Below are 21,465 nucleotides of genomic sequence, written 5' to 3'. Positions count from 1 at the left end.
CCTCCCAAGATTTAGCAATGAATTGTGTTTTTAACAGAACCTCCCCCACAGGAGAGTTCGGGTCAGTCCCAGAGTAAATCTGTAAACTTCGCCGTAATCTCTCGATCCATTCAGTGGGTGGTTCCTCTTTCCCTTGACACTCTCTAAAAACTTTGCTAATATTCTGGCCCCTAGGGACCGCTTCTCTTATACCTTGTACAATTATGCTCCTTAAATCCATCATGTTCCGTCTGCCTTCCTCCGTCTGTGCATTCCAGCTCGGGCTTACACTAGGCCATTTTTGGTTACCTGGCGTCCCCTGTGGATTGCGTCTGTCCCAGTCTCTGATACCGGCTTGTTTAATCATCTCTCTTTCCTCCTGATTAAACAATGATCTCAGGATTGCCATAAGATCGTCAAAGGTATAAATACTACTCCCTAAAAATTCGTCTAACCTCTCAGCCACACCAAAAGGATCATCCAACAACCGCCCCATCTCTTTCTTAAATGCCCTTACATCTCCAGAGTTAAGGGGTACATTCACAAAACCGATCACTCCCGGGGCCGTCTGTACTTCCCTAAGAGGGAACAACCGGTGCCCCTCTTCACTCTCTCCCCATTCATTATCCATCATTCTTGCTCTCAAACGGGTTCTACTTGCGGGAGGGGAGTTGGTGATTGTGGGTTGCCTCCCCGTTATCAATTGTGGGAACTCTGCCGCCACCCGGCTGATGGGAGGGATCCCCTCCGTTGTATGGGAGGGTCCCGGTTGTGGCGGCTGGACCGGCAAGGACGGATAGGGTGATCCCCAGCCTTGTGCAGGAGAAACCTCCGAAGAGGCTGCTGTGGCTACGGTGTTTGCAGGCGGGGAAAGGGGAAGGGCTGCCGGCATCGCTGCCGGCCCCGAGTCTCCCGCTTGAGACACACGTATCTCAGTGGGTTGGTCTCGGGGGCCCAAGGGTGCTGAAGGCACCACTTGATCTACAGAGGAAGGTCCAGCCGGTCCATGATATGGGGGTGGTAAGTGATCGAGGGGTTCCCAGGACTCAGCTCTCGACTCACATTTTTCTTTTTGTTTTATTGGGAATAGCCCTACTCTGACGTTTACCCAGAGCTTAGCATATTCCCTCTCCTCAGGATCTGAGGGGACCTTGTTCTCCACATAGGAGAATAACTTATTACACGTCCATTTTCTAATGTGCCTAACACTGGCCAAGTAACTTCTCAACTCCTGTCCTCCCCAAACCTCCATACAATAATGTATCAATTTTGCCTTTGATTTCTCCTTCCTCTGGGGACAATCTTCCCAGTGTTTTAGCATCCACCCCAAGGGACTTTCCAGCGGGATGTCTGGTGATTCCTCCCCCTGATCGGAGGAATTTTTCCCTGTGCTTCTTCTTTGAAGCTTACTCTTTTTCTGCCCCATACTTCGCAAATATATTTTCTTACCTGTCTTCGACTTCTCCGTGAGTCGGTATCCGTTTCTGCGTTGTGTACTTACTCTAGGAATCAAAATTTGCCGATACTCACCCTTCAGCGAGCTGAGCTGAGGTCTCTTGTAATCGGTACTTTTGATCCTCTTCCGGACCTCTACCTGGGTCCGTTAACTAAAAGGGTTTACCAGTTCCCGAGCTCGACAGGACGTATCCTTCCCCTTTTAGTTCCTTGCGATCAGTCCCCCGAGACACCCTTTGGCCTCAGGTTTTTACAAGTGTGTGTCGAGAAAAAAAACTTTCACTCTGGATCGCTTCCTTCGCGGCCGGCCAATTCCCTCGCGGGAGGATGGAAACGCGGCCTTGAAGTCCACACTAGCCCCGTGATCAGATCACGTCTCACACACTCGCCCGATCGCCCACTCAACCAGCAGTACTTACAGCTATTTTCCTGCGTGGGTGTCTTTGTGCACAATAGACGTTTTACGAGCAAAACAAGCCGCGGCTTCCCAAAGGCTCCGTGCCTTCCCGAGCTCTCCGATCCGGATCCTTTTCTTTTTTATTGTGGTTTTTATCTCAGCCTAAATTTGGTTCGGACGTCGGAACGAGCTACGGGGGCTCTCAACTCACCAGGCCGCCAAAATCAGCGGGGGTACCCGTCCTGGGCAGTGAGATTCCCCGCAGTTTCTCCGATCCGAGTTCACGGCACCAATCTGTTATAAATGCAAAGGCAAATTTGGGTTAAATAAAAGAACAATTTATTATAAAACAATTTTTATAATAAAAATAAACAATGAGGAAAAACCACAATAAAATAAACAGCGCAGCGCTGGGTGGACAGGGGTCTATACCCAAAGGTATAGGTGTTCCCAAATCCACGAAGGAGGGTAGACTGTCCGGGGTTTTTATAGGGATTTTGTGTCCTGAGGCCAAATTCCAGGCAGGCACCATTCACCAAGGGTCCTTGATTGTTGGATGAATTGATTTCCTGGCGTTGGAGAATAGAGTCAAATAGACGTCCGGGCAGAGTCTCCTCATATGTAAAGAAGTTCTGAGTGTTCCTTGATTTCATTTTGGTTCAGGCCATCTGGATGGGATGGTTGGATCCGGGTTGGAGCTGATGGATATCTCGGCTGGACTTTTTCCCTTTGTCTGCCTGATTGCTTCCCCAACAGTGGCCTGCAAGGCGGGGTGTTCAGGTCCGGTGATGAGTATCTCATCCGAGCTCGTCCCTTTGTCAGCCTGATGGCCCGTGTCCTGCTCATTCTTTTCCGTTGATGGGCGCCGGCTAGGATCGTTATCTCTCGAATGGGAATTCGCGACTAGATCTGGGAAGGACTTGTGGGCCACACTGTACTTTATATTTTATATTATTATCGCTACAAATATATTTATTTAGATCTCTACGAATTTTTATAAGTTCATTTATCACACCTGGGAGCTCACACCTGTGGCCCACCGGGGCCTGGGTCTCGGCACTTTCTAGTGCCAGAGGGACTGATAAGAACCTGAGCGAGCCGAGCTATACCCCATGAAAAGGACTTTTTCTGGATTTGCCATCTTATCAAACAGTGAGAGATTTTATTGTTTAATATTATTCAATTTCTGATAAATAAACAGGTTTTTTCCACTTTTCTTAAAGCTCCAAGAAATTTTTTTTCCCAAACCAGTTGGGGGAGGGGCCGCTTGAATTTGATTTTCTGGGAGGACCCCCATTTGGAGGTTCTCTCCCAAATTTGCCCTAAACTGGGACAGATGTTTTTTAAATGAGATTAAGTTCCTTGTTCTGCTTTTGGAAAACACTTGGCACAGTAAAATCATGAGTATTCCTACATTCTCTTATAATAAAAATCATTGAATGGAGTGATGTGCAACAGGGAAATGAAAATCGTACCACCATTATTTAATTGCAATTCCATCACATATGTACATTGCTAAAACAGTTACTAAGAATGTAGTTTATTCATCCTTTACACAGTAGTATCTTTATCTTACAGTGTTTCCTCACATTTTTGTTGCTTTCTGGGAACATCTCTTCCTTATATATTTCCTTCCTCCACCAGACGCTGAAGGATGCCAGTGAGAATGCCTGCAGGGACTTCTACCGTGAGGCAGAGCTGCTGATTAACCTGCAACATGAGCACATCGTCAAGTTCTATGGTGTCTGTGTCGAGGGTGATCCACTCATCATGGTCTTTGAGTATATGAAAAATGGAGATCTTAACAAATTCCTCAGGTAAATCCACCAATATGTGTCATGTTGGAAAGACAGAAGTGGGCAGAGAAGGGTAGGCATGACTGGAACTTAATGTCATATTAACTGTTCTCACTGAAAAATGCAGAGACCTAAGAGTGAAAATCTGTGCCACACTGCTGATTTATCTTACGTACTGTTATGTGGGCCTTATTGTTTCTTTACCTATTTGGAAGTACTCAAGTTAATTGTTACACTTTCCACCAAAAGAATGATAATCAAAGGAATAGTGTTTTCAGTATATTTTATCGTATTCTGAAATATTTGCTTATAAAACTTGCAGTAACAATGGTTTCCTTGCTTCTTTTCTGGTGGCACTTGAGAAGATCCCACTCGCCAACCTGTATCTGTCTGTAGATGTCAAAAAGCTTTTGAGAATCTACTTCTCTCAGTTTTTTGAAAGGATACCATTAATCTGCAGCAAGAAAGTTTTGAGCTTTGGAAATTTCAGTGCAATGTAATTTACTACATTTTGTGAGCTAGTTTGGGGCTTTTTAAAAAAAGCTATTCAGGAATGCACATCTGAAATTGAAATTTGGTGGTGAAGCAGTCCTAAATAGATGATACTTAACATTCACAAGAGTAGATAACTCATGAATCAGTATGTTATGTCCAGTGGCCTCATGCATGTACAATTGCTTCTAGCTTACACTTGTTGGCACAAAAATAAACAGTTAAGAGACAGTTAGCACCTACATAAAGCATTTGCATAAGGGACTGTTGATTCAACATCTATATTGTTTCCATCAAAGGGTATATGCTGGCTTTGCCTGGGCCAAGGAGATGATTCTATGTCACCTCAAGTCATTGCCAGGGACAGGGAAAAGGGACTCTCTTTGGGAAAAAAAGGGTTCCTCCCTGTTGAGAAAATGATTGGGGGGGAAGCCTCTTGTTAATGTTCATTGTCTTATCTAATGGCTGTTTCCAGTCAATTATTCTTATCTCAACCTGTGATCTTTCCCTGTTGTGCCTCCAATTCTCTTCTCCATCTCCCCACAGCTGGGGGGGGCGGGGAGGGAGGGAAGAGCGGGGAAGTGAGAGAAAGTGGCATGCAGGTTTTAGAGTCTCAGTGGGAGCACTGAATGAGGGAAAACCATTCCCAAACCAGGACAGCCTCATTTGGCACACAATGTGTGGCTTGAATGGCTAAAATAACAACAGATCTGCCCAGAGTGGGTTATAAACAAATTTGATCTAAACATTTGTTGTATTATGTATGGAGCCACTAGTCACAATGTTGCTTGGTGTGTTCACGTGGTGTGATACCTACCCCTGTATATATTCCCACATGTGCTTCTCATGGTGCTCTTTTTCAGAGTAGGGGGAGGGTTCAGGATTCCTTTGTTGCTGTACTGTAGGATATCAGTTTATGATATGATAACATCAAGGGCAATGAGGGCCATTTGGGATGTGTATTCAGTGTTGCACTCCTACACTTAACTGGAGCACTACATTTGGGAGTCCATTAATAATCATACTCAGCCTGGGAGAAGAAGAGGAAAAGATGATTTTCCACAGATTTTTTTCCCCCTTTTCCTCCTTCAAGACAGTTACAACACCTTTTGAGAATTCCGAACTCCCTTTGGATGTTATGGAAAGCATGTTCTTGTTGCTAGGTTTGCCAGGTCCCCTCATTGTAGTCCACAACATGTTTAGAGGCAACAAAGAGATTTCTAGGGAGGTTATTCAGATATCTGCACTGAGGGTGGATAGACATGAGTGGCATGGAATGTGGGAGAAAATGAGCCAGGTTTTGAAGGACTATTCTGCTCCAAAGGTTTGGAAGTTCATCCCTGAACAACTACAGGACCTTGATAAAGGGCCAGAAGATTTAAATGAAAAATACTGTGTCAGTTCCAGAGGGACACATAGTTATGCATCAACAAGCTATTGAACAAATCAAACAGGATATTGTTCATGCAGTAGCCCTTGGGACAGTCAAGACAGACTAGGATGTAAAAAACTGCTCTATGCTGCAGCCAGGGAGAATGGTCCATCCTGGAGTCTCTGGCAAAAAGTATCCAGGGAGACTCGAGGATGATCCTTGGGGTTATGAGGTTAGGGATACTGTGAATGCTAAATGCAAAAAGAAAGCAGGGAACAGAGCCTATGTGAAACTAAGTCACACAAGCTTCTCACTCTGGCCTGAGAAAGCATAAGAAAGATTCCAAACAGTCCTTGGTAAAGGACAACAATCTTTGCAGGTGTTGTTTAGTCAAGGGGTGGTGTTCTACTTAACCAGTGATGGTGATGTGTTGCGTTAATAACCAATGAGAGTTTTACCTCTCGGACCTTCTTGAACATGTCTATAAATGAAGATCAAGAATAATAAACTTTGCTCTCTTGGACAATGCAGCTAAGGGAGTCAGTGTTGTACTTCTCGCTGTTCCTAATATAGTGTGACAGGATACAAAAGAGACTAGGCCTTTTACACCCTATGTTGGTTTTGCATGGCCTAGTTTTTGGTAGCAGGGGGGCCACAGAGGTGGCTTTTGTGAGAAGTTGCTAGAAGCTTCCACCATGTCTGGCAGAGCCAATCCCTGATGGCTCTGAAGATGGACATGCTGCAGACCAAGTCTGGGCCAATTAGAGATGATGGCAATGCCTCTGTTATGTCACAGTGGAGACAAAGGCATCTGTTTCTTTATCCACCATAGCCAAACTTTATTCTTCACAGCTCATATTTATATGGTTATCAGAAGGCATTGTGTATAATTCTAATTGGTTAGCAACTCTTTGCTTACTCAGTTCATTCATTGGTAATGGCTAGTGTATGTGTCCATGAAAAACTTTCCTTTCTAGATATTTTTACATTCTTGTCTCCTGGGAAGTGGATTTTTCACACAGGTAGAATCTTTCTCCTCACAGGTGCAAATTGTTTTCCCACAAGAATAGATTTGTTGCTGTTGGAGCAGATGTGACACAAAGCAGATCCGTAAGAAACTTCGTCCAAGATCTTATTGTGCCCCTACATAGAGTTTTTATAACCTTCTGTGGTGTGCTTTAGTGCTGGCTGAAATCACCAGGGCACTTGCTCATTTCTCGCTTTGAGATATAGATTAGGAGAAGGGCAAAACAGGCTTAAAACTTAAAACGTATAAAGAAACATTAATAGCAGGACTACAAGAATAAGAAACCAGAATAAAACCTCCAGAAACCTTTCCTCCCCGCCCAACTTTTTCCTTTCCCAACTGACAACATAGAGATAAAACCTGGGATGTTAAAACAGTACCAACTATACAATAGTGTTTCATCAGTCCTTGTAGGGAGAGGATATTTCTCTTGTCATGCCATGGAGACTTCTCCACAAGAAACAGTTTTCTTGTGGCTTTTCATTTCCATGAATAGCAGCCACCCAGGCAAAAAGTTCTGCACTGTGAAATTCCTCCCATTTCCACAGCCCTCCTAGAGGTGTGTCCATGGGCCATGAATTCATGGGGTATTATTTTAAGGATGAGTTGTTCAAAGGCAAAGGTTCTCTTCATCTGTCTCTGTGATCATCTCTGGGAACAGAGGTTTTCTTCTTCTTTTCCTGGGGACAAAGGGTCTTCATCACTCTCATCTCTCTGTTCAAGCATCTCATAGGATCACAGCTACTCTAACATCTGCTTGACTTCATCAATGGATGCCTCTGCTTAGATCTACAGTTGGAATGCTTCATCCCCCCATACTCTCTCATGAAGTAAAGGAGATATTTCAGTATATCATTGTCCATCCATCTCCATGGCCCTACCGAAAGAATATTTCAACCCCATTCAGCATCTCCTCATTCTCTTTCCATCTGAGGCATAACTCTTTCTTTACTGACCTTGATGTTTTCATGTTGTCTTTCTACATGTTGTCACTCTGTCTTTTTCTCTCCCTGGAGGGAGGAACAAGGTCTGCAGGTCTCATCTGTGTAGTGAAAAGGTTAATATCTTTCCCAGTGGCCACAGCAGTCACAGTATTGGAGCTGTTGGTGTGGGTTGGGGGTGAGGGCAGGGGGGGGAAGTTAGTGTCAGCAAGATGTCAGCAGCCATGGCCTGGCCCAGCCTGGGGCCAAATTCCCACAGCCTCCATCCCCTGCCTGGGAGCTGCTGGGGTCCAGCCTGGCCTTCCCCAGGCCACACAGGCTGTGGGGGAGCAGGGCCGGCCTCACCAGAGCTCTGTTACTTTCTGAGGCTGGAAGCCAAGAGAGTTCCCAGGTTTGTGCTTTTTAAAATGTGGAATTCACAAAGGTGGATCCAATTTCTAAATGGTGAAAATTGTTGTCAGTTCTCAGAACTAGTCAGCTCTTGGCTTGTCTTAGGCACAGAGGAAGCTCTCAGCAGCTTCTCGTAAAGAAATTCCATGGGTGGTTTCTTACTTTTTCCCAAATTTCAATGTGAAACCACCACACCTTCTGACCCCATAGTGCATCCCATTTAATTGGCTATCACCACACCACCCCTCAAGTCCACTGGTGGAAGCACTGTTTTGAGAAAGTATCCCCAAAAATTCAAAATACAGATAGATCTTGTTTTTACATTGTGTTTTTCGCAGCACAGATGTTCTTTGTTTTCCTCTGCCTTTATCTTCTTTCTCTTCTCGTGGACACAAAGGAATATTGCTGGCTTCTTCTTTCTCTTAACTCTTTCATCTTACCCCCAGCCTGTTGTGGGCCCTCTCCACAGTTCCCCCTTTTCTTTGTATTTGAGCGACAAACACAGCTGCCAAGGATTTCTGCAGGTCCCTTTGCAGAAATCTGGGAAGCTGAGGGAGATACAAAACAACAATTATAATCACCAGCAGAATTGACAATCCAATTCTTAACCATGCTTTCAACCATCCAGTGATGCCCCACCCTACAAAGAAACTACTTAACTATTCCCATTATTCATTCACCCATAAGTGAATAACTTTCTTTAAAATCTAAACCACTCCTGTGAATTAATTTGTTAAAATCTGATAAATTCACAAACACTGCTATAATTTCTAATGTCCCCTGCCTCTCTGTCAACACTGTCCGCCCTGTAGCAGCCAGGGAGACAGGGGAGATAGTTTAGCTTATCAAAGAGGAACCTAAAAACGAGGCTCTTTCCCTTTGCTGAGATGGCAGTTACAGCTTTATTTCTTGGGATCCTACAGAGTGAAGGAGCAGGAGGGAAAGAGGAAGAGGTATAGATAAGCCTCTCTTTTTGAAGGCAGGGGAAAGGGTGGGTTACACTTACACAACCAATAAGGAGAACTGCGGAGAAAAAGATGAGGGAAAGAAACTTACAATTCTACATTTTTGGGGGTACATTTTTTGGGTCATACCATTTTTCCTAACTGCATTACAACAAAACACAACATATTCTGATGAATGGTCTTAGCCTGTGTCATCCACACACTCTGCTTCAGCTCTAGGACCATCCATCCTGTTCCTTTTTGCACGCTCTAGGTAAGGTATAATACAGTGAGTGGGAACCCAACGAGGGCCATTGTTTGCCAAAACACAAGCATATCCCCTTCCCCAAGTTATTAATTCCACAGGACCAGTCCACACTCCAGTAAGTAAATCTTTAACCCACACCTTAATATTTCTATAGAAGTCTGGTTGTTTAGAATTCAGAGACGAAAAATTATAGAAAATAGAACTGTGAATCAGGCAAGGGACGTAAAAAGTTTAAGACATAAACTGCCTTATGTAATCTCACTTGAGGGGGTTCCTGACCTGAGCTGCTATGAGCTCTTTCAATGATTGCTTGGTCCATAAAGGCATGGGGGATACCAGTACAATGATCAATGCCCTGAGCACGGAAAAACGTTTACAGCTTTTGTGAAGCATATGCTGGGCCATTATCTGTCTTTATGTGTGATGGAATTTCGCCCTGAAACCTAAAACCTTCTGATAATGTTTTCATAGTTTTAGTTACTTTCCCATGAAAGTTCTATAAACATAAGTTGTTTATCACATTCTTTCTAAGAAATGTCTTTTGATGGACGTTTTGCATGACCAGTGTGCTTGGGAAGGTGGTAACTTAATTATCCAATCCCTGGTCATTGTCGAGAATCTATATATACTGGAGTCAGAGAATAAAGTTGTTCTTTTCCTGTTCTAGCACTGAGAGGCATTTGTGTAAATCATTTCGTGTCCTTTAGTGACAGTGTAACTCCTAAAATAGAAAAAGCATGACAAAAATGACGAATAGCATCACAAGCTGTTTCCCCTGTAAATGCCAATGCAACCGTTGCATGAGATAAAGTGTCAACTGTGACATGAACATACTTAAATCAACCAAATTCAGGTATTCTGGTAAAATCAGTTTGCCATTCCTGTAAAGGGTACAAACCTCTGGGGTTGGTACCATAATATTGAGGAATGTGAGTCATGTGACTGTCAGGACAAGAAGCAAGAATTGACTTTGCTTCACTATGTGATAATTTAAATTACTGCTGCAATGCCTGAGCACCCTATGAAAAAACTGATGAGGCAAAACTGCTTGTTGGAACATATTAGGAACAGTTTTGACTGCTGCAGCAGCTGCAAGAGAATCCACATAGGCATTGCCTTCAACAAAGAATCCATGTATGGATATGAATGTATGGCTACGAATATGCATATTGAAGTAAGAATGTTTTCTGCTACAAATAACAGTTCATAATTTCAATAGCATTGTAAATAATGGTTTCTCCTGAATATTGTATAACATAGCCTGATCTAAATGTTTAACCAAATTAGCAACATAAACAGAGTCAGTAATTATATTTACAGAATTAAGAAACAAAGTAAATGCCAAAAGCACAGCACACAGTTCAGTTAATTGAGGAGAACCTTGTTGAGTCATCACTTAATATTCCCAGTGATCATCTTTTTTCCAGGCCACAGCTGCTTTTACAATTTTCCCTGATCCATCTGTAAAAACTGTCATACCTTCCACTGGGACAGGGGAACAAATTTGCTTCCCTTCAAAAGGAATCTCTCTGGTCAAAGTCAAGATAGGATGAGAAGGTAAATGTTATGTTATTTGGCCTGTAAAATGAGACAAAGCAGATTGCAATTCATGAATATTTTGAAAACACCATTCAAAATACCATTGCTGCACAGGTATCACAATAGTTACAGGATCATGGCCCAAAATTCTATGACAACACTCACAACCTTTGATGATGATATCTGCAAAATGTTCATGAAGTCCTGGAGATGTTTTCTGAGATCTGAAAGGTAAAAATATCCATTCCAAAATGTGCAGTTTGTCTTCCCAATAATCATTCCATTGACATAATATTCCACATGGTATTTCATGATCCTTCAAAAGAAACAATTGCACGCCAACAGAGATATCTATCCTATGAACAAATTTGTGTGTCAGGGCTAACTCAATTTCCTCTATGGCGTTTTTTGCTGCAGGTGTCAATTGCCTCTCATCAGTAGGGGAAGTGATTCCTGATAACAATTCAAACAAAGGTTGCATTTGATGGTTAGTTATCCCTGAATATGATCTAATCCAACGTATTGAACCAACAAGTTTCTGCACATCAGTAACAGTTTTGACATCAATATCCAGTTTCACAGGTTGAGGCACAATCTGAGTATTGGTCACTAGCAATCCCAAATATTTCCAAGGCATCTGTTTTTGCACCTTCTCAGTGGCAATGACTAAACCAAAATTTTCCAGATTTGTTACAGCACATTGTTTAAGAGCTGACAATTGTTGTTTATTTTCAGATGCCAAGATATCATCCATATAATGATAGCAATAGCAATTATTAAATTGCTCTTGCACCTTTGATGGAGCTTGTGCCACAAATCATTGGCAAATAGTCGGTGAATTTTTCATGCCTTGTGGTAATATGTCATCCATTGATATCTTTTGTCAGGTTCAGCATGATTTAAAGAAGGTACAGTGAAAGCAAATTTTTCCTTGTCCTGCTCAGCCAATGGAATAGTAAAAAAACAGTCTTTTAAATCAATGACTATTATTTCCCATCCCTGTGGGATCATTATGGGCATTGGGAGGCCTGGTTGTAAAGCTCCCATTGTAGTCATTATAGCATTTACTTGTTGCAAATCATGCAAAAGTCTCCATTTCCCTGATTTCTTTTTTATGACAAAACAGGGGTATTCCATGGGCTGAATGATTCTTCAATATGTCCAGCTTGCAGGTGTTCTGCTACCAATTCTTGCAGGGCAGTAAGCTTTTCAATACTGAGGAGCCACTAACTCGCCCAGACAGGCTTGCCTGTCGACCATGTCAGGGCTACTACTGGACGTTCAAGGCCCTGCATCCCAATGGCCCCTACTAAAAATCCGTAGTGATTTTGACACCCCAGTGAGATAAACAATCTCTCCCCCACAAATTATGTTGGGAGCTGGCAACATAAGGTCTGATGTTAGCTTGTTGGCCATCAGGGTGTTTTACATTAATCACAATGGCAGACAGAGCACCTGTAGTTGAACTACCCAGTCAAATAATCCCAAAACCCGCTTGTGTAAGAGGCCATGTCTGAGGCCAGTAAAGCTGCGAGATTATGGTTACATGCTATTTTTAAAATCCCCCTGCTCCCCTGAGACTGTGGTCCACCCAGCCGCAGCCCAGAGGAGGGGGGAGTTTATATATAGCAAGGACTAGGGATAAAAAACGAGGCTCTTTTCTGGAGTCCAGGCTTTAAATAGAAGATGCCCAGGGCAGGGAAAGAGGAAAAGAGGAAGAATCATGTCCCACGTTGGTTTTTGAACCGAGAGAAAAGGGGGTAGGGATACATGTTAAAACCAATAGGAGAAAACTACAAGGGAGGAGTCAGGGGAGAAGGAACTAAACATGCTATAGATCACCGGGAGAGCCTCCAGGGATATACCATGTATCTTAACACAATGCAACAGTTACATCCGCTCCTATGTCAATCGAACTTGTTATTGTTACAGTCTCTGGATGATGTCCCTTGGCTGTGATGACACATGTTCTTTCCAGACATTTCTCTGTCACTTTCTGAGTCCAAAATACTTGAGGTGCTCCAGTAGATCCACAGCCTCCTGTGCCACAACTCCGGTTCACTGTATTTGGAATACATCTCACAAAGGGAACAAGTTGAACAATGCAAGCACCTTTTGGAATGATAACGGGGTTCACTAACAGATACCATAGCATGAATTTGTCCCAGGTAATCAGCATCAATAATACTTAAATGTACATGAATACCCTTAATAGTACTACTTCATCTCCCTATTAAAAAAACACTCAGCCTGTGTCCTATGGGACCATAGGCATCAAGAGGCACTTTGAATATTTGCTTTGTCATAATAGTTACTGTGTCAGCAGTGGGTATATCAACCCCTGCGGAGCCTCTTGTGGCCTCTGAGTATTGTTCACAAATGGATAGCTTTGCAGTGCTGGGAGGGCTCATGGTTGTTGGGGTATTTGTGTCCCCACTCACCCCTTTGTGCTCTTCTTCCAGATTCCCTGTTAATGGCTGTCCATTTGCATGATATTTTGATTTGCATTCCTTAATGTAGTGTCCAGATTTACCATAGTGATTGCAAATAGTGTTACAGCTCAAATTTCTTTTAGCATCTTTTGCTCATTATTTTTTGGGCATTGTGCCATTCCATGTCCTTGCTCTCCACAAGTAAAACATTTCTCTGAAGGCTTTAGGGTCGCTGCCAAAGCAGCCACTTTGTGCTCGACTGTGCCAACTTTTGAGCAAGCAGTCACAATGTCAGGTAACGAGGGGTCTCCTGGCAACCCTTCGATAATCTTTCGACAATCCTCATTTGCATTGTCTGTTGCCAGCTGCTTACATAGAATCTGCCTCAAGTTTTCATCATCTACCTGATTCTCAAGGGCTGCAGCAATTTTTTCTACAAATTGTAAAAATGGTTCCTTGGCCCCTTGTATAGTAACATATTTCTGTTTTGAAGCTGCCATCTCCATTGTTTAAATTAAAGCACTCATGCCTATTTGTTGGGCCTGTGCCAAAACCAAAGGATCCCACCTGGCCTGTTGCTCTGGGTTATTAAAAAGCCCAGTGCCCATCAATATGGATGCTAAATCTGAACCAGAGTGCCTGTAGTTATTACAGGCCACAGAGCTCAGTCCTGCCTGAGAGCTAGCCTGAGAAATTCATGGGAGGATTTGAAAAAAATCCTCAAAGACAGAAAACAGCCCTTGCAGGTGCTGTTTGTCTGCCTCTTGTTTTCTTTGCAGGAGAAAGTCAGGAGGTGGTGTACATCACTGACCAATGATGGTGATGTAGCAGTTTACTAACCAATAAGAGTTTCCTTTCTGTACTTTCCATGAACCAGTCTATAAAACAAGGATGAAGCAATAAACTAAGGAATTCTCCTGTTCTGACTCCCTTGAGAGTCTATGTCGCTCTCCCAGCCGTTCCTTAATAGAGCGACACATCAAGGCATCAACTCCCACTGCATGACGAGGTTCTTGCTGTGGGAGTTGCATATTGTTTAGGGCAAATCTCACGACTAACTGCCTCCACATATTTTGAAATACACCATACTGTATAGGTTTAAACAAAATTGTAGCAAGGTGTCTTATATCATACGGAGCAAGCGTATCAGCATTAATAACGTAAATCAGTTGCATTACCTCAGAAGAATTAATACCAAATTGAGTGACCTTTGCCTGAAGGTCTTGAACAATTCTCCAGGCAAATGCCTGATGTGTATCATTCTGTCCTGTGTTAGGAATTGCTTTGAGAACAGGAAAGGCTATGAGATCATTGCTAACAACATCTGTATCAGCGCTCAGCACATCAGTCGTTGCTGCCAGACCTATTTTTTCTATTAAGTCCCAATTACCCATCTCCATTGCCTTTTTCTTGACAACTTCACCAAACCAGGCAGGTTGGCAAGGCATCACAGACACTGGACAAGAAGGTAAAGTCCAGGGAGCAGCAAGCTTAGATCTACTACAAGATTTATGAGAAGTAGATGCATGCTCCTGGCCAGAGTTTCTCATCTCTGGCAATTCATTATCTTCACTGTCAGAATCAGGTAATGGAGGAAAGACTCTCAACAACTCCGCTCCTTCATCTGACTCGGAAGAAAGCAGAGGGGCAGACGGCTGTGCTTGTGTCTCTCTCAAGGTCGGCTCTGCTAACTGCCGGGCAGAAGTAATGTATTCGCACCTCACATTTAACTCCTGCTGTGTAGGAGAAGGATACACCAGTTTTACATAGTCTCTCAGAGACAAATATTGGGGGGTATTACTCCATGGCTGCTCGGTCCCCACATCAGCTGACCCTGACAAAGCCTCCACCGAAGCGACTTCTGCAGGCTGTCCCCCAGGGAGTGGCACAGCACTAGACTGAACCTCAGCTATCTGTTGTTCCCCAGCAACTCCCATGCCTTGTCCTGGCTCTCGTTCTGTATCCTGTTTCATCCTCCACTCTCTTAAAACATGATAATGTTGTCTCCACATCATAACTAAATTTGCCACTGCTTTGTCCCCCTGTGAGATCACATCCCACAGTCTATCCCCAACGGCTTCCCACGATCTAATCGTAAAAGCTGTATTTACATCAATGTTGAAATTCTGAGATTTAGCCCATAATAACATGCTACGAAGAGCATAGTCTGTAATTTTAATCTCTGCTTTGAAGCAAAGTTTTCTGTGTAGACAAAACCGTGTGGTCTTCTCCTGATAAATTCGACCCCATTTTCCTCTAACCGACGGCTCACCTGGATGGATATTCCAGATGTCAGAGGCTTCACTGGTCTATGCTCCCCACGGCTCACCTGGAGTACCCACTCTGGGTGCCAAATTCTTCGGGTCCGGACCCCTTCGGCGGCTCCCCTCACCACTCTCTAAGTCATGTGGGGCTCTGCTCCCCCGTCCGTCCTGACCAGTCTGTTGCACTTCACGTCAATGGTCACCAGATGTCGCTGTTAGAGCAGACGAGACACAAAGCAGATCTAAGAAACTTCATCCAAGATTTTATTGTGCCTGTACATAGCATTTTTATACCCTTCTGACCCCATAGTGCACCCCATTTCATTGGCCATCACCACTCCACCCCTCAAGTCCATTGGTGGAAGCACTGTTTTGAGAAAGTATCCCCAAAAATCCAAAATACAGATAGATCTTGTTTTTACATGGTGTTTTTTGCAGCACAGATGTTCTTTGTTTTCCTCTACCTTTATCTTCTTTCTCTTCTCATGGACACAGAAATATTGCTGTCTTCTTCTTTCTGTTGACTCTTTCATCTGACCCTCAGCCAGCTGTGGGCCCTCTCCACATAGATTGATATGCAAATTGATTCTCACAATTCTTTTCTCACAGGAACTTATCAAGCTAGCTGTTAGCTCTACCCAGACGAAGCAGTGAGGCCTGAACCATGATTTTGCAATGCCTTTCTTTTATAAGGTTTTACCTATATGTCACACTGTTATAACACTATTAAGAAGTCAAAACAAAGGTGGGCGCACAGTTTTAATTCCAGCTAGAGAAGAGGAAGAGGTGAGAACATGTGAGGGAAACAACATGGAGACACCAAGGTCAGTAAAGAAGGAGGGGGAAGAGGTGCTCCAGGCACTGGAGCCAGGATTCCTCTGCAGGCCGTGGTGAGGACCATGGTGAAGCAGGCTGTCCCCCTGCAGCTCATGGGGATCCACAAGGGATGCAGAGATCCACTGACAATCCATGGGGGAGGTGCCCACGTTGAAGTGGGTGGATGCCTGGAGGAAGCTGCTATCCAATGGGAGACTCCGTGGAGAGAGATGCCCCTGTTTAGAGGCTAGAGCAGCCTGTCCTTGGAGGACTGCGCCCCATGGAAGAGAGACCCACACTTCAGCAGTTTTGGGAGGACTGCTTCTCGTGAGATTGGAACTTCACTGGAGAAGTTCACAGAGAACTGTCTCCAGTGGGAAGACACCCCACGGTATAGCAGGCAAGGACTCCTCTCCCTGAGCAGTGGAAGAAAACTTCAGGTGACAAACTGACCAAAACCTTCCACACCCTGTCTCCTGCACTGTCAGTGAGAAGGAAGGAGGGGTTGGGGGAGAAAAAGTGTTTTAAGGGCTTGTTTTACTTTCCAATATCCTCCTTGGATTTTGTCAGTAATAAATTTACTTTGTACTTCTAAGTTGAGCCTGTTTTGCCCTTGGAGTGTTTTCTCTCGATCCTTATCTCAACTCATGAAACCTTTGTTAAATTTTTCCCTCCTCTGTCCAGCTGTAGAAGGGAAGGGTGAGTGAGTGGCTTTCATGGGTGCCTGGCATTTGGCCAGCATGAAACCACCACACATCCCAACTGAAAAAGAGATATTTGCACCGTATGAAGGGGTTCAAGCTGCTTCAGAAGTGGTCGACACCAAAGCACAGATCCTCCTTGTCAGGATCTGATTACTAAGGTTCTTAGAAATGCCCCTGCCCAAATTAAGGTTCAAACGAGACCATATGTCAGTGACAATTGTATGGGTTTTATTTGATAGTAAATATGGGGGAGAGAGAGAGAAAGAAAGAAATAGGAAATACGTGGGGGGAAGCAGAAAGAGAGAAACAGGGACAGAATAAGGAAAATATCACCACTCCGTGGATCCAAACGATGTTCTGTTAATCCTCTCCATCTGGTCTTCTTTGTGGTGAAGGTTCCCCCCAAAAAGCATAGAATTGGATGGGTTAATATATGCTTAGGCCATGTAGGAAAACCCAGGTACATCCTGGGCAGGGAGGGGGGAAGTTTGCCACTGTCTCTTACAGCAGACTGGGTTTGTTTCATCATGTGCAGTCCCGTAGTGCAAGGCTTCAGGAATTACTCTAGGGGTACTTCAGTGGGCCTTTGAAGGATTAAAGCACCCCCTCAGCTGCCTCTCACATGAATGTCCTGTGGATGTAGCCATCCCAGGGTTGGGGGTTCCATAGACAGTTTGTGTAAGGGAGGATGGGTTCACTGCCCCTGAGCAGAGGTTACAATACACTGAAACTTCCTCCCCCCACCTCGGTTGGGGGGGAAATCTGCGCAAACCTGATCCCAGAAAATGGGTCTGTGGGCTACAGCCTCCCCCACCCTGAAGAAAGCCAAAGATGATTCTTAGCATGGTTGCTGGGTTTGGCTCACATTCTTTTCCTTGTTTACTTGTTTGTTTCAGGTGACTGAAGAATGAGTTTCCCTTTCTCTAATCTCAGCAGTTTGACTTTCAGTCCAAAGTCCCAGTCAGCTATCTTCAGAGAGGCTTCTTTGGTTGTAGCTTTTTTATAGTTTTTGTTATAATGAGCAAAATTTTATATCAATGTTTGAGGCATGAATTATTTCAGTCTCTGACACTCCTGGCACCCTGACTGCCAGTACTGGGCTGGGTGTTCAAAAGGAAAATGCCTGCCACACATCATGCCAGTGATGCTACTTGGAGTAAGCAGGTCGCACTGATCACACAGCGAGCTCAAATAGGAAACCACAATTTCCCAGGAATCTTGTAAGCCTTCATGAATTGGCACAAATTATCATCAGAAGAAGAGGAGAAAAGGTGATGTGCTGAGGAGATCCCATCCTATATTTAACTACCTGTAAATGGAAAGTGATATGTGCTCCTCATTGATGGTTCCTGCTGTATCATAGGGATACATCAAACATGGAAAGCTGCTATATGGAGTCCTACATGGTGAGTCGCACAAGTTGTTGAGGGACAAGGTGGATCAAGTCAGGTTGCAGAGCTGAAAGTCATCCAGCTAGCTTTATATATTACTGAACAAGAGAAATGGCCAATGCTCTACCTCTGCAGTGACTCGTGTACGGTTACAAATGCCCTGTGGGGGTGTGTCTTGGTTTGAAAGACAGGTGTTTGCCAAGGGAGGCAGAAACCTCCCTTGGAATGGAAAATATGACCCCCTTCCCTCTAAATTATAACTTTGAAATTAAGGGGCTTTCAGGCAAAGATATGAAAAAAGGAATAACAGTTCTTTATTAGAATGTATATGTATAACAAGGCAAACAAACAGCAACAACAATAAACAGAAACAGAAACCAAATAACAGCCTTCTTTTGGCTGTTGAGCACCTTTCCCTTGGTGGAGTTACAGTCACAACCAGCAGGGGTGCTGTTGGTTTCCAGACAGGCAGTTGTGATGATTCCCCCATGGCTATAGGGGACACTGTGGTGTGAGCTCACCTGCCTTGCTCACTTGAGTAATGGTGGGTGCAGAGAAATGAGCTGTCGCAGGAACCTCAGAACCAGCAAGTAGGTACGGCAGAGATGAGCAGACCGCAGAGTGGCAAACAAAATGTAACAAAAACGCTGTAGCCATAGCAGGATCTGCGGGGTGTCCCGGCAGGCACAGGATCCTGGGTTACAGTGTAGCGAAGTGGCAGAAAAACAGCGAGGCTGGGCAGTGGCAGCCAGGCTCCCAAACACAACCAGGAGAGGCTTCCGTGGAGGGCAAGGGGCTTGGGATCCCGAGTTTTCCCCTGAGGCACCTGAGTAGATGGTGAGGGTCCTTTTCAGTGAGATAGGGTGTTAATAAGTGTGGATGCTAAATGCAAAAAGCAAGCAGGGAACACAGAGCCTGTGTGAAACTAAGTCACACAAGCTTCTCACTCTGGCCTGAGAAAGCATAAGGAAGAATCCAAACAGTCCTTGGAAAAAGACAACAATCTCTGCAGGTGTTGTTTAGGATCCTTGTTGTTTACTTGCAAGAAACAGTCAAGGGGTGGTGTTCCACTTGACCAATGATAGTGATGTGTAAGTTTAATGACCAATGAGAGTTTTACCTCTTGGACTTTCTCGGACCTGTCTATAAATGAAGATCAGGGATAATAACTTAGCTCTCTTGGACAACGCAGCTAAGAGAGTCCGTGTTGTACTTCTCACCGTTCCTAATATAGTACGACAAATAAGGTCCCAGTGCAACGGCTGCTCTTATGAGCAAAGGCTCACCCACAGTAAGGAACAAGCAGTACAAGGCTGGATTCTGCAGAGGCAGTGAATTCTCCCAGTGGTACACAGCAGCTTGAGTTTCCCCCCATCCCTAGAGCAAGAGAGCTAGCAGCTAAGCCCAGCCCCTCACCTCCCAGCCAAAATTCCGCAGTATCTCTGTCCTTCCCAAAAGAAAGCCCCTCAGGTAGGAGACTAGCCAGCTGCCCCCTTCCCCCCACCTTGGCCATTTCTTTTGTCTCTTAAGTAATGGTAGTTATCATATCTTAGTGTGCTGGTTTTGTATTAATTGATATTTGGTGAGGAGAGAAAAAACCACCCATGGAAATAATTTTTCTAGAAATTAATTCGAAAGGGGACTCTGAATCTCCTCTTTATAGGAAGAAAAGACTTTTGAGAAAAATTAAAAATTAGTTCTAGTGTATTCATTTTTAAAAGTTCAGGCAGAGATGGTCACTGAAAAATTAGTGTGTGGGAATGGAATAAACAAAAAGACTTTGTAAAATCAGAGGAATGGAGTGAATAAAAAAGGATATTCAGAATATTATAGGGTGTATCAAATGAGGAATAACCATCAGATAACCTCATTAATTGGCTAAGTACTGGATAGTAATGCTTGTCATAAGATGGTACATATAGGCATGCTGATATCTATACCCTCAAGGTACCACGATGTGACATATGTATGTGACAGTGTCGTGAGACATCAATGTCACTGGTGTTATACTGTTAAGATAAATAAAGCACGTTATAGTGCTTTGATGGGTTTTACAAATTCAGAAGGGTTTCCTTTGCCCTAGAGTTCCCATGAGTCAGTTGATGAGCATCTCTTTAAAGGGATTGCTAAATCTTGAAAAACTCCTCTTTTTGAAGATTTTTAGTTTTCCAACAAGACTGTTTTGTGTCTTCTTCCCATTGCCAAGAAATCCTGTTGGACAGAACTTGTCCTCAGCGGTAAAATCAGTAAAACAATGTTGTGCTGTGTATATGAATGGAAAAGTAGACTTCTAAATCTAAAATGACTGCACTTGTTTCTCTGATGGCACCTACCTTAGGTTACAATGTAAGATGTAACCAAAAGTATGTATTCTATTACCATCTGTGGTAGTTTGACATTGACTGATATTTAGGGAAAGAAGTAAGAAACACCCACACAAATGATTTATTTGAGAGAAGCTGCTGTGAGCTTTCTTTGTGCCTGAGACAAGCCAATAGCTGTCCAGTTCTGAGAACTGACAGTATTTTTCACCATTTAGAAATTAGGTCCACCTCTGTGAATTGCACCTTTTAAAACCCACAAGTCCGGGAACTTCTTCCTCTTTTGTTTCTGGCCTTGAAAGGTAGCAGAGCTCTGATGAGGACTGCCCTGCTCCCCCGCAGCCTGTGTGGCCTGGAGCGGGGCCGGGCCAGACCCCAGCAGCTCCCGGGTGGGGGATGGAGGTCGGGGGGTTGCCCAGCCCCAGGCTGGGCTGGGCCATAGCTGGTAACATCTCACGGATGTCCCTCCCCCCAGGCCCGCATAGATGGCTCCAGGCTGAGGACCACCCGCCCCTCCCAGGGGCTGCTGGGCTGAGGGAGGCACCAGCATGGCCTGAAATCCATCACTGTGACTGCCACAGCTTGGGCAAGATTTAACCCTTTCACTACACAGATGATGTTGCCCGATCCGAAGAAAACACAAACAACCGAAGTCGTTTATGCGGTGCTTTATTGAGGGCCCGGGAGCCTGTGGACTAGCGTCCAAAGACAGAGCCCCATTTCACAGAAAAATCACAGGGTTTTTATATGTTTTCTACACGATTTCTTCATCATCATAATTTCTTAATTCTCTCTCACTACCTGGTACGATTATCTCTCTGACATTTAAATTTTGCCAAGAGTACATTCCTAGATTATCTCTTAGTTACACTGCTTACTTTGCAATATCTGCCGTATAGTTCATCTGCAGGTTACATGTGGCCTACTAAGCCTTAGC

The 21,465-nt window shown here is 44.0% G+C and overlaps 2 protein-coding genes across 2 annotated transcripts in view; one reads left to right on the top strand and one right to left on the bottom strand.

The window, feature by feature from the left end:
* LOC148183404 (BDNF/NT-3 growth factors receptor-like) overlaps positions 1 to 21,465 on the top strand; it is a 596,246-nt gene that overhangs the window by 505,454 nt on the left and 69,327 nt on the right. The window contains 1 exon segment of the mRNA XM_088061407.1: positions 3,476 to 3,648. Coding sequence (XP_087917533.1) covers positions 3,476 to 3,648 — 173 coding nt within the window.
* Positions 13,038 to 14,207, bottom strand: LOC148183406 (endogenous retrovirus group K member 5 Gag polyprotein-like). Its single transcript, XM_088061600.1, is given in 4 exon segments — positions 13,038 to 13,061; positions 13,063 to 13,187; positions 13,190 to 13,651; positions 14,009 to 14,207. Coding segments are annotated over 4 exon segments (810 nt in total).

This window comes from Pseudopodoces humilis, chromosome 12, assembly GCF_049639895.1.
Source record: "Pseudopodoces humilis isolate 2021_Gansu_Grassland_sample_001 chromosome 12, ASM4963989v1, whole genome shotgun sequence".
In the NCBI taxonomy this organism is placed as follows: Eukaryota; Metazoa; Chordata; class Aves; order Passeriformes; family Paridae; genus Pseudopodoces; species Pseudopodoces humilis.
The sequence above is the reverse complement of the archived record's forward strand: the minus strand, read 5'-3'. Positions and strand labels throughout refer to the sequence as shown.